Here is a 16251-nt window from a genome sequence, read left to right on the forward strand (position 1 = left end):
CATATGCAGATTCGATTCCAGTACAGGTTGCTGGATAATCGTCCACTTCAAAGTGTGTGCAAGTGTCGTCCTCAAAGATGTACTTCTCACCACACCGGCCACAAGCTTTATTATTAAACAAAAGAGAAACCTTTCTCCTACGTCCATTTGAAAATGAAAAAAAGCACACTACCTGGCACGGTGAATCTCAAGCCTCAAAGATGCAGCCAAGAAAATCAACTAGATCAGATAAAGCGGATGAAAAAAGTAAGTCTCTTTGGAGAACACCCTATGTATTACCTAATGAAGTAACAAGTTCATATTACGGAGTGCCGCCGCGCTGCCCGCGGCGACCCGGAAGCTCTTGGCCGGCCGGCGAATCAGGTCGCGGCCGACCGGAAGTCCCGCCTCCCGAGGTCCGCGAGCCCGATTGAGAAGAGGAGACGAGCCGCGCCGCGCCGTGAGGAGCCCGCCGGAAGAGCGCAGTCGGTGAGTGGGGCCCAGGGCTGAAGTGAAGTGCGTGCGTGCCTGTGTGTATGCCTGGGAGGGGAGGGGGGAGTGTGTGTGTGTGCGCGTGCGTGACTGTGTGCGCATTGCGTGACTGTGTGTGATTGAGCCTGTATGTGTGTCGTATGCCTGCGTGTGCATGCGCGCGCCTGTGTGTGTGTGCATGCAGAGGGGTGGGGGCTGCCTGTGTCTGTGTGTGAGCAAGGGATTTGCTTCGCGCATGCGCAGCTACCAGACGCTCGCTCCCGAGGTGAAATCTGACCTCGTCAAAGCGCGCGTCTGGTAGCTGTCCTCATTCCTAAATACGGGCGGCAAAAGGTCTGAAGCAGACACTCTCAATGCTCACGCATTGAGAGTAAGGTCTGCTCGACCTAAAAATACAATGCCAATAGCTTAAACTCTTGCAATGAGAGACCTATTGCATTGCAATGCTTCTTATTAGTGACACTCAGTTTTTTTTTACTTAAGCTAAGATCTTATCATACTTAACTATAAAGTCCTTTTAATCTTTGCTTTTTGGAAAATATATATATATCACCGTGATGTCGCCTGGTTGGCGAGGGGAGGCTATTCGACCGCCCTTGTCCACAGATGGGGCGTCATGAAAACACAGGACTTCCAGTCCCAACAGGCACTGAGACACTTGGACTGCCCATCTAGGGGCGTGCCATTGTTTAAAGAGGGCTGGTACCTGTATTCCCATGATGAGTTCGCCTTTCCTCTGAAGAAGAAGGCGGGAGCCTTCGAAACGTGTCGGGAACAACACGGCGAACTGGGACTTGATAAACATTTTCCTGAGCCCCTCAGCTATCCAAGCACGCTGTGGCAATAAAGGTGTGTTGAAGAATCTCCCCGAGAGTTTGGCGTATATATATATATATATATATATATATATATATATATATATATGCTGGGTAACCGTGTAATATGGATTAAAACTTAAAACTGCCATCGAGAGGTTCTGGTGACATTCTGGTCGCATCATAAACCACAAAGGCAGAGTGATTTGCAAATGTCATTAAAACACCAAGATGGCAATATTGGACTAAATGATACATTGTACCAAGTGTGTATCTTTTATATTCGATGTTTATTTTGGATCAGTTTGCTTGAAAAAGTGTTTTTCTTCTAAGTGCTGTTAACAATGGATACTGATTGGAATTCGAATGTTTAGGTTTTGTTTACCTTTGTTGAATATAATAAAATATAAAAAAATATTTAAAAAATGAGACATGCAGGGCAAGTATTTGGTGGGCACGGTACTCTAAAGCATTTACAAAGCCAAACTCAAAAACAGGCATTTGGGTTTTTTTAAAAAACAATATGAGACAAAAAAATCTTAAGTAGGCATTGTGTAGCAGTTCAGTGTTCAAATAGATGTGGGTCACTGGATAAAGAAAGTAAAATAGGACTGACTAAAAAATAACATTTAAAAAATGCACCCTTTTATCAAAATGGCTGCCGATTTAAAAAAGAAAAAGGTTTTTACAAAAGGTTTACCAACCCTTACCTAGAAGAAGAGTATAATTTGAGCACATCACTTTCTCAAGTGCCAGGCGTTCCCCAAACAACTATATTTTCAGTTCATAGTTTGAAGAAAAGTAATACTCACCGAAAGCATACCATCCACCATTTTGTACCAGGTCCATTCAGGGTGGGGGTACCCTGCAGATTTGCAGTAAAGAAGAGCATCCTGTCCTTCATGCTTGTTTTCACTCTTTTTATGGCCGGTAATGTCAGGAGCAGCTATAAAGAGAGAAATACAGTACTAAAATATCACAGACAAACTAACGTATTACCACACTGTTAGATACAGGCATTAACAAGAAAACGGTGGTGGAAGGCAGAGCTTTGTTTGATGCCAAAGCATGCTGAATAGTTAATCTTCAAACAACTTGAAAAGATATGGGTTATCTTCTCTCCTGTAGGATGTGTATTTACCAGTAAATAAGCTTCATACCTTCTAGAATCAACTTTATCAATCTACTTCAAGATGCTACTGGCAAGTACTTTGCTCAGTTGGTATGCTGTTGCTTACATGTGCACTACAATTTATTTGCTCGGTATGTGCAGCAATATAATCTGCCCCCGAATACAGCATTTGGATGTTTCTGTTTGGACCTTCAGTTAGAAAGAGTGTAGTCAACGGATCTGCACCATGTTACTGCTAAAGGGGATGAGGGTTGTCTGCAACAAATCACTGCACATTTAAGTTTGGAGCATAGCTCTGTAGCAGTCATGGGTTTGCATTATTGCCTATTGTTAGTACCATACCACTTGTTTAAAAGGTACAAAGTTGTTTAGAACCTCCACCATCTCTGGATTGTGTTAGATACTCAAGAATAGTGATATTTGTGTATATGTGTTGGATCCAGGAACACATTTTAAATATGAACATTTTCAAGCTTGGAAACAGTTTTGTATTGCAATGTGCACATAGGAAGCAACATTTTCTGTATTTATTTCAATCAGTTCATTTGAATGAAGCATCACTAGAAAGACTATTTAAAAAGAAAATAACCACCAAATAGGGTGGGGCGTGGCCAACCGGGCAGCGAGATGGCCGCTCTGTGAGCGAGCTCCGCCGGCTGCGCATAAAGAATCCTTTAAAATCCTGAACCGCGCCCTCGGAGGGACCTGCTCTGCGAGTGACTGGACTGCGGGCACCCAGCTGCACACTCGACCAAATCCTCGCACGGAACGGAAGCCGGGAGAGCGAGATACGGCCCCTGACGTCTGTACCGAATCGGACGCCTGCGGACGCCCGCTGCTGTGGAGCCCTGTGCGGGGGCGATCTCCCACTCCAGCCAGAGGATTGTCGGGCCTGAGTGGTCCGGGCGGGGAAGATGGCGTTGACCTCCTGAAAACCGCGCCGCTCACGGAAACTGTGCCGAGGGCAGCTGCAACACCGGCGAGTAGATTCTGGCACCAACGGAAGGCGACGGAGTGAGTGGCAAAGCGCGGAAATCCCAAGTGTGCTGATCGGAGGGGAGCTTCGGGCGAGGACGCCATTTTGCCTCGACGGCGGGGTGCTGTAGGGACGACTAGCTATCCCTGAACACACTGCCAGACTCCACTGCTGCAATCTCTGCTCGAAGGGTTTCGGTGCCTCAACAACCCTTTCAAGGCGTGCTGCCTCCTGCTGCTGCCTCGTGTGCTGGGGAGCTCAGACGGTAGATCGCGCTGGGCGCTGTTGCGGCGGATAGCGGAGGCGGTCACCACTGGCTATAATACCCTGGCGCTGGTAGACACCTGACACAGGCTGAGGACCGGTCATATCACCGACGTACTCCTGTACTCGCCGTGGTCGGCCAGAACTGGTGCACTCGGCAACTGATGACAACCGCCCTCTTCTGCCTGCCCTGTTAAGTGTGCTGAGCAGATATCTTGCTGCCGCTTGACCCTCCCGAACACCTGGAGTACGTGGTTGACCTACGCCTGCCTGGAGAGTGGGGATTGATCTACCGAGAGTTGCGGAGGGCACCGCGACGCGAATTGCATTGTGCACCCCACTGTGTTGCGCTCCCCCATATCCAAAACGGGGGGAAAGAATGATGCGAGGCAGCCCAGGCTCAACTTTGAGCAGAAGCAAAAGGCCAAGCAAACTACGCCAGATCCGGAGACTGAGGCGCCCCCCTCGCAGGGACCTGCTGCAGACATTGATTTTGGGGCGTTGATAATGGAGGTCAGATCAAGCCTGAAAAGTATAGACTCTAAACTGGATGTCATGTCCTCGCAACTAGACGCTGTTAAGACCAAAGTGGATGCGCATGAAACAAGACTGGATTGCTTGGAGAATAGAAACACTGAGTGCTGCGAGTTCCAACAACACACCAAGCAGCATATCGCCAACATTGAGAGGGAACTGGAGTCTCTACGCGCCAAGGCAGTTGACTTGGAGTCGGGTTCCCGGAGGTGGAATGTTCGCATTACAGGAATTCCGGAAACGGACAATACTGGTAAAATGGAGGTGTTTGTGACGGATCTCTTGCACAAACTTTTTGATCCAGACCTTTCCAGAGTCTTCACGGTCGAAAGGGCACACAGAGCACTTGGTAAGAAACCACCACCTGGCACTACTCCTCGCCCTATACTTGCCAAACTGTTGAATTTCCAGGACAGGGACCACATCACCCACAAAGGTAATCACATCTCCTTTTACCCTGACTTTACCCCCCTTGTTCAAGCGGCCAGGAAAGAATTTATGCCGGCCAAGAAACTACTGATGCAAGCCGGGGTCCAGTACTCATTACTGTATCCGGCAAAACTAAAGGTACTGCATGAGCACGCCGCACACTTTTTCACGGACGCACAATCAGCAATGAAATTTGCTAAACACATTTGCGGCCCTAGAGCAAGACGGAAATCGCCGAGGCTGGAAGAAGACACTGGGCAACTAAGTGACAATGATTGAGTGGCCTGTGGCAGTCTGGGGCGAGATTTCCCCTGGTCGGGCCCATCTCGTTTGGCCCATGCGGTCTACCCGCCGCTGCCCTTATAGGTGAACTGTCTATTATGACTTGGGCTAACTGTGAACATTTGGATGGGTACCCTATTGGAAGTTATGCTCCTGGTTCGTGATACCCTCTCTGCATGCTGGATTATTTGTGGTCGCTCCGTGGGGCGGGGCACCCTCCGGGCTGCGGAAATCTCCTTCCATGTGCAGCCACCCTGTGCAAACAGGGGTGTAAGCTGGGAGCACCACGCCCCCATGGGGTATCTCCCACTGTTCCTGTTTCTAGTTGGCCTGAGCACTACTCAGAGCTCTGGCAGGGGTTTATCACAACATGATTGGGGGGTTGGTGAGGGAGGGGGGTGGAGAGGGTTGTTGGGCGATTTGTTTGTTGTTATGGAATGGTGCGCTACAGGATGTCATATGTCTTATCCAATGCATGGGGTTTCGATGTGCGAAATTCGGGTGGGGCTGGCGTGGACTACAAGAGAGGGCGCGGGAAGGGCCTCGATGACTCTGCAAGATTTCCCTAATGGGGGGGGGGGGTTAAATTGTGGACCTGGAACATTCGGGGCTTAGGGACTACAAAAAAGCTAGATTGATGCATGGTATGCTTGCTAGACACAATGTAGACATATGCTTTTTACAAGAGACACACATCAACACCACCCCCTCGCCCAGATTGAAGCACTCTAGGTGGTCACATATATATACTCTGCCATCTATTCTAACTACGCCAGAGGTGTGGCGATACTCATCCGTAGAGGTTTGGATTGGAGGGAACACACCAGTGTGCTAGATAAGGAAGGGAGATATGTTATAGTACACGGCTCATTGCAGGGAAGGCCACTGGTACTGGCGGCCATCTATGGCCCGAATGTGGATGATCCGGACTTCTTTCGGACTGTTTGGGCGCAAATCATGCTGCTGGATTGCCCACAAATTGTTTTAGGGGGAGATTTCAATGTGGTACTGGATGATGACCTAGACCGTAGAGGCGTAGGGAGGCCCACGCATGCTAAAGCGAGGCAGGCGATTCTTGATGTGATGGATGAGGGTTTGCTGTCTGATGTGTGGAGATCTAGACACCCCGAAGAAAGGATAGGGACGTGTATAACGTGCCATCATGCTGCCTGGTCCCGCCTGGACTACTGGCTGGTGTCTCCTGATGTAGCGACTTGGGCAGTGGAGGTGGACATTCAGGCTAGATCACTTTCGGACCACGCCCCCTGCATGCTGGAACTACGTGTACCCAATGCCACTAATGGGCGTTTTCATGGCGCCTGCCCCCTCATGCCCTCACAGACTCAGCTTTTACTGAAGAAATTAGGGCAGATATTGTAAAATATTTTGAGGAAAACGAGGGCTCAGCATCGTCAGAAGCTATTGTGTGGGACGCTTTTAAAGCGGTGATTCGGGGCCAATGTATCGCGAGACAAGCAGGGGTACTGCGAGCTATTCGTCAAACACTAGCCCAGCTGGAGCGTGAACTGAAAGAACTAGACCTGGCCTTCTGTCGCAACCCAACATTGGAACTTGCAGGTCAGATGAAGTCCAAACTGATTGCATTTAATGAGGAAGCGCAGAGGGAGGTGAAGTTCCTGGGAAAACATGCAGAGGCCCGCAGATATGGGGAAGGGGGCAGACCTAGTAGAACCCTAGCTCGGATGATAGCCCCTCGCGCGCAAACACATTACGTACACGCTATTCATAATAGTAAGGGATCCCTAGTTGTCGGCCAGGAAGCTGTGCTTGATGCATTCACCGAGTTTTACGCATCCCTGTACACAACTAGACAACCCACGACCCCAGCTTCCCTAGACAGCTTCTTAGATTCCATTGCCATCGTCTGGTTCAACGACCTCCACCGCCAGTATATGTATGTCCCCGTTACCGTCCAGGACATAACTCAGGTGATCAAGAGCATGCCCGCGAACACACCCCGGGTCCAGACGGTCTGACGACAGCCTTCTATAAGGCGTATGCCAAGGAGTTGGCCCCGAAACTACACTGTGTTTGCTGAGGCCCTGGAGCTGAACTCCCTCCCAGATTCGATGCGCGAGGCCTTAATTATAACCCTGTTAAAACCAGACAAAGACTGCCAGATCCTTGACTCATATCGTCCCCTTTTCCTCATCAATGTGGACGTCAAAATTTATGCTAAGATCATTGCAGACAAACTACAGCCTTTATTACCAATCAGGATTTATTCCTGGCCGTGCCACCTCGCACAACCTCAGAACGATCTTTTCTATTCTGCATTATCTACATCCCCTCCATTCAAGCAGCGGTAGTGTTCCTAGACGCCACTAAAGCGAATGGCCATACCTGTTCAGAATTCTAGGCAGGATGGGGTTTAGCCGCAACTTCATAACTCTTATTAGGCTGCTGTACGATACACCCAGGGCGCGAGTAAGTGTGAACGGGCTCATATCTAAACCCTTTGCCATATCTAGGGGGACCAGACAGGGCTGCCCCTTGTCTCCACTACTCTTTGCCATCGCAATGGAGCCTCTAGCGGCCAGGGTTCGCCAACATCACACGGCAAGAGGGATAGGCTTCAGCTCTCGCAGCCTGTTGATCTCCCTGTATGCAGATGACGTCACACTGTACGTCATTAATCCCGCTGAGAACTTAAACCCCCTACTTCGCGAATTTGTGCGTTTTGAGGGCTTGGCTGGTGTGTCTATTAACTGGTCCAAATCTGTTGCATTTCCCTTAACTGACACCACCAAAGAGTCACCTTCGGACTATCCACTGCGTTGGGAAACTGACGCTGTCAAGTACCTGGGAACATGGATCAGCCGTGACATACAGAAGCTGTGGACCCTAAATTTTGGCAGGGCGGTTGACTGGCTGGAGGAGAAGGTGGAACTCTGGAACAAGCTTCCTCTGTCTCTGGTTGCAAGAATAGCACTGGCAAAGATGGTGGTTCTCCCCAAATTTTTATATTTGTTTGTAAATGTTCCATTGCCCTTGACAGCGCACTTCCATGCGCGTGTCAGATCACTGCTGCTGACTCTTGTGTGGGCTGGTGGCCAGGCGAGAACATCTTGGGCATTACTCACGCTCCCACTGCGCCAAGGAGGCCTGGGAGCACCCGACCTGAAATTGTATTCGCTGTGTGCGCAGGCACAATTCTTGCATTTCTGTGTTTTTCCCACCCCCTACCAGCCGCATGTGGCGGTGGAGCTGGCAGTTGTGGCCCCGTCGCCACTACGCGTAGCGCTGTATGGTAAAGTGTCACGCCCTTCGAAAGACGTGGACACAGTTGAAATGATCCGCTGGTCTTGGCGCGAATTGCGCAATAGGGTGAAGTTCCCCCTACTCTACGCGCCAGCCATTCCACTGCGCGGTAACCCAATGTTGCCCTGCTTGCGTGCTAGGGGCGGAGTCCTCACACTCCGAGGGCAAAACATGAACACTTTTGCGGACTTATATTCAAACGGAACCTTCAGGGATTTGGGCGCGTGCGGAGAAGGTCAATCTGAATCATTTTCCGACTTACTTCTGTATCACTCCCTCAAGGAATCTTGTCGGGCGCTCTGGCCCCAATTCCCTGAGGAACCGCCGCAACTCACTGCCCTTCAGAACTTGCTTTCGAGACCCTCTCCTAAGAAGCTAGTGTCTCGACTGTAAAACTGCATGCAAGAGCAATCCCCGATCACTGTGCCCTCTGCTATGCAGACTTGGAGTGCTGACCTGGAGGCGCCCCTAACAGAGGAACAATGGGAATACTGCTGTAAACAGCTCACAGCACTATCACCCAATTACAGATTACGATTAGTGCATTTCAAGTTCCGCACACCGGTATTGTTGTACCGCATGGGCATTCGAGACGACACCACGTGCTGGAAATGTGGTGGAGCTGATGCATCCTTCCTACATGTTGCATGGAGCTGTCCTAAGCTCGGGGAGTCAGGCATTTTCACTGCCATCAACCAAATCCTGCACAGATCTGACGCACCATCCCCACTTCTGGGCCTACTAGGATATGTTCAGGATACGGTGCCCGGAGACCGGAAGCTACATGCGTTGTTGCTCCTCTACGCCAAGAGACAAGTAGTGATAAATTGGGGTCGCAGGACTTTGCCTACATTCACCGCGTGGGTGCGAGATGTAACATATGGCAACACGCAGCTTACACACTACTGGGAATCGATGCCCACCGCTTCCAGGCCAAAAGACATATGGGAGCCATTTATGCAGTGGTCAAGGGAGCAAGAGGATTCCACCGCCTCAGGCACTCGCCCGCTGTGGAAATTTCTGATGATATGGGGTGACATTCTGGAGATTGCACGCGGGACCTCATGTCAGGGTGGTACCTGAGTGGGTTGGCACTCCGTGGCTGTAAGTCAGACTTACAGATGCCCTGTTTGAGACTGTATGTGGCTATACTTCTTCGAATTGTGGCCCCCTTCCCTGGCCGGGCGATCCCATGTGTGAGTCTGCTCCCCCCCCCCACATGTAGCAGTCAGCTGCCTTCCCGCTGTGATTCCTGATGTCGCCGAACATAGTTGGAGTGACGCCTTGCCCGAATGCGTACGACCCTGCACACAAATAACACTATGCATGTTTGATACTTCATCTTTGCACCTGAGTTAGTTTTTCTTTTTAAGGTTGTTGTTGGGGGGTGGGGGGGAGAAAAAGGAGCCTGTAGACACAGCCTTATCCGCACTATTGTTCGATTGTAATACATGCTGTTATACGTGCATTGATGACAAATCAACACCGATCATTTGAGGATGCTCTTGCTCTACACATCTACTGACCCCTAAAAACTGTGAGACAAATTACTTAGCTACTGTTACACATACTTACTAAATGCTTCACACTGTAATAGATGCTAAAGTTCCATGGCACATCACATGATACGCCAAACTTTTTTTTTGTTGTGACATTTACCTATATAGCGGCCTGCCTCCGGGTTGTTGGCGCGACGCTGTGTAACTTGTATACTATACAATAAACGTCTTGCACAAAAAAAAAAAAAAAACACTAAATAGGGAACAGTGATCTTTTTCGTCGACTTTCTTCTGACTGAAATGTGAAACAATCACTTTCCAATTCCAGAAGATCCACTTTAATATCATGCATAAGCGGCACAGCAAGCCAGTTAATTTCTCTCCATGTACTGTGCATGTCTTCCTAAACAGTTTGTGTGTTTCAGGGTTATATTTATACCAGTTCCATTACAAGACGTTTGGTATTCCTCCAAGTCCAAGAGTGACTGCTTAAAAAAACCCTATATTTCTTTTGGGAGAGAGGATAGATTTTGTTTGCAGTTTCTGTAAAGGATTTTCCCCACAACCGTTTCTTCAGTAATTATGCTTGCTCTCTTTCAGCAACACCCTCTGGTGTGAGAAAAAGTATTGGAAGTAGAGGCAACATTGCACAGCCACTCGACTGCTGAATTAAACCACAGTAGACTGCTGTATATTTGAGGAACTTACATACATGGAGTTGGTCTGTGGGCTGAACAGGGCTAGCTGGGGGAACATAAAAGTAAATTATTATAGAGTTCTGGGTTGTTAGAGTGCTGGCTCAAATGTAACAGGGGGAAAAATATTTTGATTTAGCCTTATCATTGCTGTGGGGTAATGAGTGTTTAACAAACGTCCAACTGCGACACAGTTCTGGGACTAAACTTCAGCAAAAGAGCTGACGACAAGTTAAGGATTCAACCATTTCAAAAGGGGTGCATACTCAATCCACAGAACATAATCCAGTCCACACCTCTCCAGTTAACATCTCATTCCACGAGGTAACAAATAAAAATGCTAGAAATGTAATTTCTAATGAATCTTCCCCACTTGAACGCAACCTACACCAAAGTTGAGTATCAGAATACAGTCCTCTTAGAACCCAACATGGGCACATAATATATGCTGTCCTTCATAAACTACATAAAGGGGTGCCATGGCAAAAAATAAAAAAGTACCCAAATAGATATCATTCTTTAGAGAAAAAACTTCTTCCAATCGTAAACTAATTCAGCGACCAGGAATAGATGCAAACCTTTTGCATCTAATTCCATGGTACCTGCAACAAATGCAGGCACATGACTCAATATTAAGAAAAAAGCACCAAACAGTGGTCACTTCCTTACATGTTAATGTTAATGTTAATATGTATTTATTAAGCGCTCGTACGCCCAAGGGCTTCATGGCGCTATAGGAGAGAACGCAACACAACAGTTAAGAGTAATAGAATGCAACTCAGCAGTAAGCCTGTGAGAATAGCCAGGTTTTAAGGGAGTGTCTGAAACTAAGAAGATTACCGCTCAATTTCAATTGTAGAGGAAGAGAATTCCAGAAGGCGGCTGCAAGATGGTCAAAGCAGCAGCCTCCTAGACGCTTCCTTTTATAAGAAGGAACACTCAGTAGGGATTTTTGAGCGGAACGAAGATTTCGGGAAGGATTGTATCTGAGGAACAGATCTTTTATGAACTTTGGGCCAGAGTCTTGTAAAGATTTAAATAGGATACATCCTGTTTTAAACGCAACACGCTGCGCAACAGGCAGCCAATGTAAATGTTTCAACCCAGGTTTAATAGACTGCCTTTTTGGAAGGCTCAGGATGAGTCTGGCAGCCTGATTTTGGACTAGCTGAAGACGTTTTAACTCTCCAATTTGGAGCCCCAAATAGAGACTATTGGAGAAATCTAGTCGAGACAAAACCAAGGCAATTATGACCTGGATGAGGGCAGCCTGTGAGAAAAAGCAAGCAATTTTTCTTATTTTTTTTAATTGAAAGAAGCTGGAGGACACTACCGCGTCTACCTGTCTTTTCAGAGAGAGATCCTCACTAATTAGTACTCCCAAACTTTTAACTGAGGACGAACTAGAAGGTGGAGCCCCCATGCCAGATGGCCAAAAGCATGGGCTCCAACTTTATACGCTCTGCCCAGGCAAGACCAATTCAGTCTTGCCTGGGTTGAGTTTCAGATGGTTGCAACTCATCCAACCCTGGATATGTGACATGGTGTTTTGAAATTCCTCCACCGAGTCCTTGGTGTTCAGAGGGAAGATGAGTTGCAGATCGTCTGCATAGTTAAAGATGGTAACTTTCGCATTTCTTAGGGAGTACAGTAGCGGGCGTAGGTACAAATTAAAGAGTAAAGGTGACAAAGATGAGCCCTGAGGTACTCCACATGTGGTGGAAATAGTGGGAGCTGTAAAAGGGCCCAGTCTTACAGATTGAGTGCGGCCAGTAATAAATGAACGGATCCAACTCAGCGCAGGTCCCCTAAGACCAGCTTGTTCGACACGGTTGACCAAGATGGTATAATCAACCGTGTCGAAAGCTGCCGAAAGGTCCAATAAAACCAGGGCCTGGTGAATCCCGTTGTCCGCATTCCGCCTCAGGGTTGCAAATGCTACTTACCAGTATGCATCTGCTCTTGGCATGTAGGGCTGCTGACATTCATATCTGTGCATAGATCGCCGCCTAGTGTTGGGTCCGGATGATTGCACATTGTTGTCCTGGAAGAGTCTTCGAAGTATCACGAGATAGGTGGCTCCTCCCCTGGACTACAGTGCGCATGGGCATCGACTCCATCCCCAGATTGTTTTTAGCCATTGTGGCCGAGATGGAGTTTACTCAGTGAATGATGACCATGCCATGAAAAGATATGTAAACACTGCAGCTGCTACAGGCGCCGGGGAGGAGGGCGGGCGATATGAATGTCAGCAGCCCTACATGCCAAGAACAGATGCATACTGGTAAGTAGCATTTGCAGTTCGAAGCATGTGGGCTGCTGAATTCATATCTGTGCATAGAATACATAGCAGTCCCTCCATTAGCGGCGGCCGCCCGTGCCAGCTGCAGCAGTTTGGAAAAGTGTCTTGAGAACAGCCTGCCCTACAGCTGCCTGCTGTTTAGAGTGCACGTCTACACAGTAATGTTTAGTAAAGGTATGTGTGGTAGACCATGTGGCTGCTCTACATATGTCCTCTAAGGGAATGTTTCCAAGGAAGGCCATAGAGGCCCCCAACTTTCTGGTGGAGTGGGCCCTTGGTGGAATTGTAAGAGTGCGTTTTGCCTTTGCATAGCAGATCTGAATACACTTCACGATACACCTAGCAATACCAGCCTTGGAAATAGCGTTACCTTTGTGGTGTGGCACAAAGGCAACGAAAAGCTGCTTAGTCTTTCTAAAATCCTTGGTCCTATCAATGTAATACATTAGGGCCCTTTTAACGTCAAGGGTGTGGAGCATCCGCTCCGCCAGTGACTCAGGATTTTGAAAAAACACCGGCAACTCAATTGTTTGGTTTATGTGGAACTGAGACACAACCTTGGGTAGAAATTTAGGGTTAGTGCGGAGCACTACCCTGTTAGCATGAACCTGGAAGAAAGGCTCTTGGATTGTGAGGGCCTGCAGCTCACTAACCCTCCGTAGCGATGTAATTGCTACTAAGAAAGCCACTTTCCAAGTCAAGAACTGAAGTTCGCAAGAATGTAGTGGCTCAAAGGGAGGACCCATCAGTCTTGTAAGAACCACATTGAGGTTCCATTCTGGAGCTGGTGGAGTCCGTGGTGGAATGACCCTTTTGAGTCCTTCCAGAAAAGCTTTGATAGCAGGCACTTTGAAAAGTGAAAGGTGCTGTCTATTCTGGAGGTATGCGGCCATCGCAGACAGGTGAATGCGGATGGAAGTATATGCCAAATTACACTGGTACAGATGGAACAGGTAACAGATGATGTTCTGAATGGAAGCATCTAGTGGATTAATGTTGTGGTTTGCGCAATAAATGACAAACCGCTTCCATTTGGCCGCATAACATGCTCTAGTAGTGGGCTTTCTTGCCTCCCGAATGATGCCCATGCAATTGGGAGGAAGGTTAAGGTAGCCAAACTCTAGGACCTCAGGAGCCAGATCGCCAGGTTGAGCTGTTGCGGATCTGGGTGCTGAATGTCGCCATGGCTCTGCGTCAGAAGGCTGGGTGTGAGATGAAGCCTTTGATGCGGTACCACGGAAAGTTCCAGAAACGTGGTGTACCATGGTTGGCGAGCCCACGTTGGAGCAACCAGGATGAGAGTCATCGAGTGCTGCCTGAGCTTGCGCGCCACCAGCGGTATCAGGGGTGCTCGGGGAAAAGCGTACGCAAATCTGCCTGACCAGTTCATCCATATCGCATTGCCCTGCAATTGCGGGTGTGGGAACCTGGCGGCGAAGCTTTGGCATTTTGCGTTCTCCCTTGTGGCGAACAGGTCTATCCCTGGATGACCCCATCTTTGGAAGTACGGCTGGAGTACTGATGGATGTATCTCCCACTCGTGCATTTGGTGGCTGTGCCTGCTGAGCAGGTCCGCCATCTGATTGTCTTTGCCTGGGAGGTGTTCTGCCATGAGGAAGATGTTCCTCTGAATGGCCCACTTCCACATGCTCTGAGCCAGATGAGACAGCTGCGGAGAGTGTGTTCCCCCCTGTTTCTGAATGTAGTACATGGCCGTCATGTTGTCCGTCCGGATCAACACGACCTTGTTGCACAGATGTACTTTGAATGCCTTTAAGGCCATGAAGATCGCCATCAGTTCTAGCACATTGATGTGCATCTTCTGCTGTAGTGTCCATAGTCCCTGCACAGTGTATTGGAGTACATGCGCTCCCCAACCCTGGAGAGAAGCGTCCGTCGTCAGGATGATCTGCGGCACAGGCTCTTGAAACGGTCGGCCCTTGCAAAGGTTTTGTGGATTCCACCAATGCAGAGAGTTGTATGCCCGACCGCTCACCAACACTAGGTCTTTCAACTGCCCGTGAGCCTGAGTCCACTGACGTGCTAAGCACTCTTGAAGCGGACGCATATGTAGTCTCGCGTGTGGGACTATGGAGATGCAGGAGGCCATCATGCCTATCAACTGCATGAACACTCTTGCTGGAAGCGAGTGTTGAGGTCTGAATCTTTGGATCAGCGACTGAATGCGGTCGACTCTCACTGAATTCGGCTGCGCAGTGGCCGCCAGAGTGTTTATGGTCGCACCCAGATACTGCCGTATATGGGCGGGCTGGAGATGGGATTTTGGGTAATTCAGTGAGAACCCCAGATCGTGCAGAAGGTGAATGGTGTGGGACACGTGGTCGGCGCACTGCTGGGCCGACTTTGCTTGAATGAGCCAGTCGTCCAGATAGGGGTAGACGTGGATGTTCTGACGTCTCAGATGCGCCGCCACCATCGCTAGACACTTTGTGAAGACCCTGGGCGCTGTGGTGACCCCAAAAGGCAGAACCTTGAACTGGTAGTGCTGGTTTTGAATGGTGAACCTTAGGTACTTTCTGTGTGAAGGATGCAGGGGAATGTGAAAGTACGCATCCTTGAGGTCCAGAGTCGCCAGGAAGTCCCCTTGCCGAAGCAGTGGGAGAACCTGCTGCAGCGTGAGCATATGGAAATGTTCTGACAGAATGTAAAAGTTGAGAGGTCTGAGGTCTAGGATGGGCCTGAGGGATCCGTCCTTCTTTGGAATTAGAAAGTACAGGGAGTAAACTCCTGTACCCCTTTCCTGCAGGGGAACGAGCTCTATTGCTCCTTTTTGCAGCATGACGTTGACTTCCTGCTGCAACAAGTGCAAGTGCTCGCCGGACATGGAACGGCTTTTTGGGGGTATGTTGGGTGGAGTGGATGTGAGCTCCAGACAATAACCGTATTGGATAAGAGATCTGACCCACCTGTCCGTGGTGATGGACTTCCACACGGGCAGGAACTGCTGGAGTCTCCCCCCGACCGGTGTTGCGTGGTCGGGGGGCAGTGACAAGGCGTCACTGTTTGCTGGCGGTGGAGGACCTGGAGCTGTTATTTCCACGTCCTCTGCCTTTGACGTTGTTGCCACGGTATCCCCCCCGACCCTTGTTGGTATATGAGGATTGGGTGTTACTCTTATAGAATTGCGTGGATTGTGACGCTTGACCCCTTGAGGTGCCTCTGTTACTGGAGCGGCGAAAGGAACCACCCCGAAACTGCTGAGACTGCAGGGCACCCATAGATTTAGCAGTGTCAGTGTCTTTTTTCATTTTTTCGAGGGTGTCATCCACTTCTGGGCCAAACAGGTGGTCTGGATTGACAGTTTGGTTTAGGATGGTAGTTTGAATGTCTGGTTTAAAGCCTGATATTCTGAGCCATGCATGTCTACGCAGTAGAACGCTAGTGTTTATTGCTCTTGAGGCGGTATCAGCCACATCCAGAGCACACTTAATTGAAGCATTGGTGATAAGCTTCCCCTCCTGAATCAACATTTCAGCTGCCTCCTTATACTGATCTGGCAAGTGCTGTAGAAGGGTCTCTAGAGTGTCGTAGTGTGCCCTGTCGTATCAT

At 49.0% G+C, this 16251-nt stretch overlaps 1 protein-coding gene across 1 annotated transcript in view; it reads right to left on the reverse strand.

The window, feature by feature from the left end:
- Positions 1-16251, reverse strand: part of NPTN (neuroplastin) — a 458659-nt gene that overhangs the window by 185818 nt on the left and 256590 nt on the right. The window contains exon 4 of the mRNA XM_086959261.1: positions 2099-2232. Coding sequence (XP_086815387.1) covers positions 2099-2232 — 134 coding nt within the window. The remainder of the gene's footprint in view (positions 1-2098; positions 2233-16251) is intronic.

The sequence above is a fragment of the Lissotriton vulgaris genome, chromosome 2_2, assembly GCF_964263255.1.
Source record: "Lissotriton vulgaris chromosome 2_2, aLisVul1.2, whole genome shotgun sequence".
NCBI lineage: Eukaryota > Metazoa > Chordata > Amphibia > Caudata > Salamandridae > Lissotriton > Lissotriton vulgaris.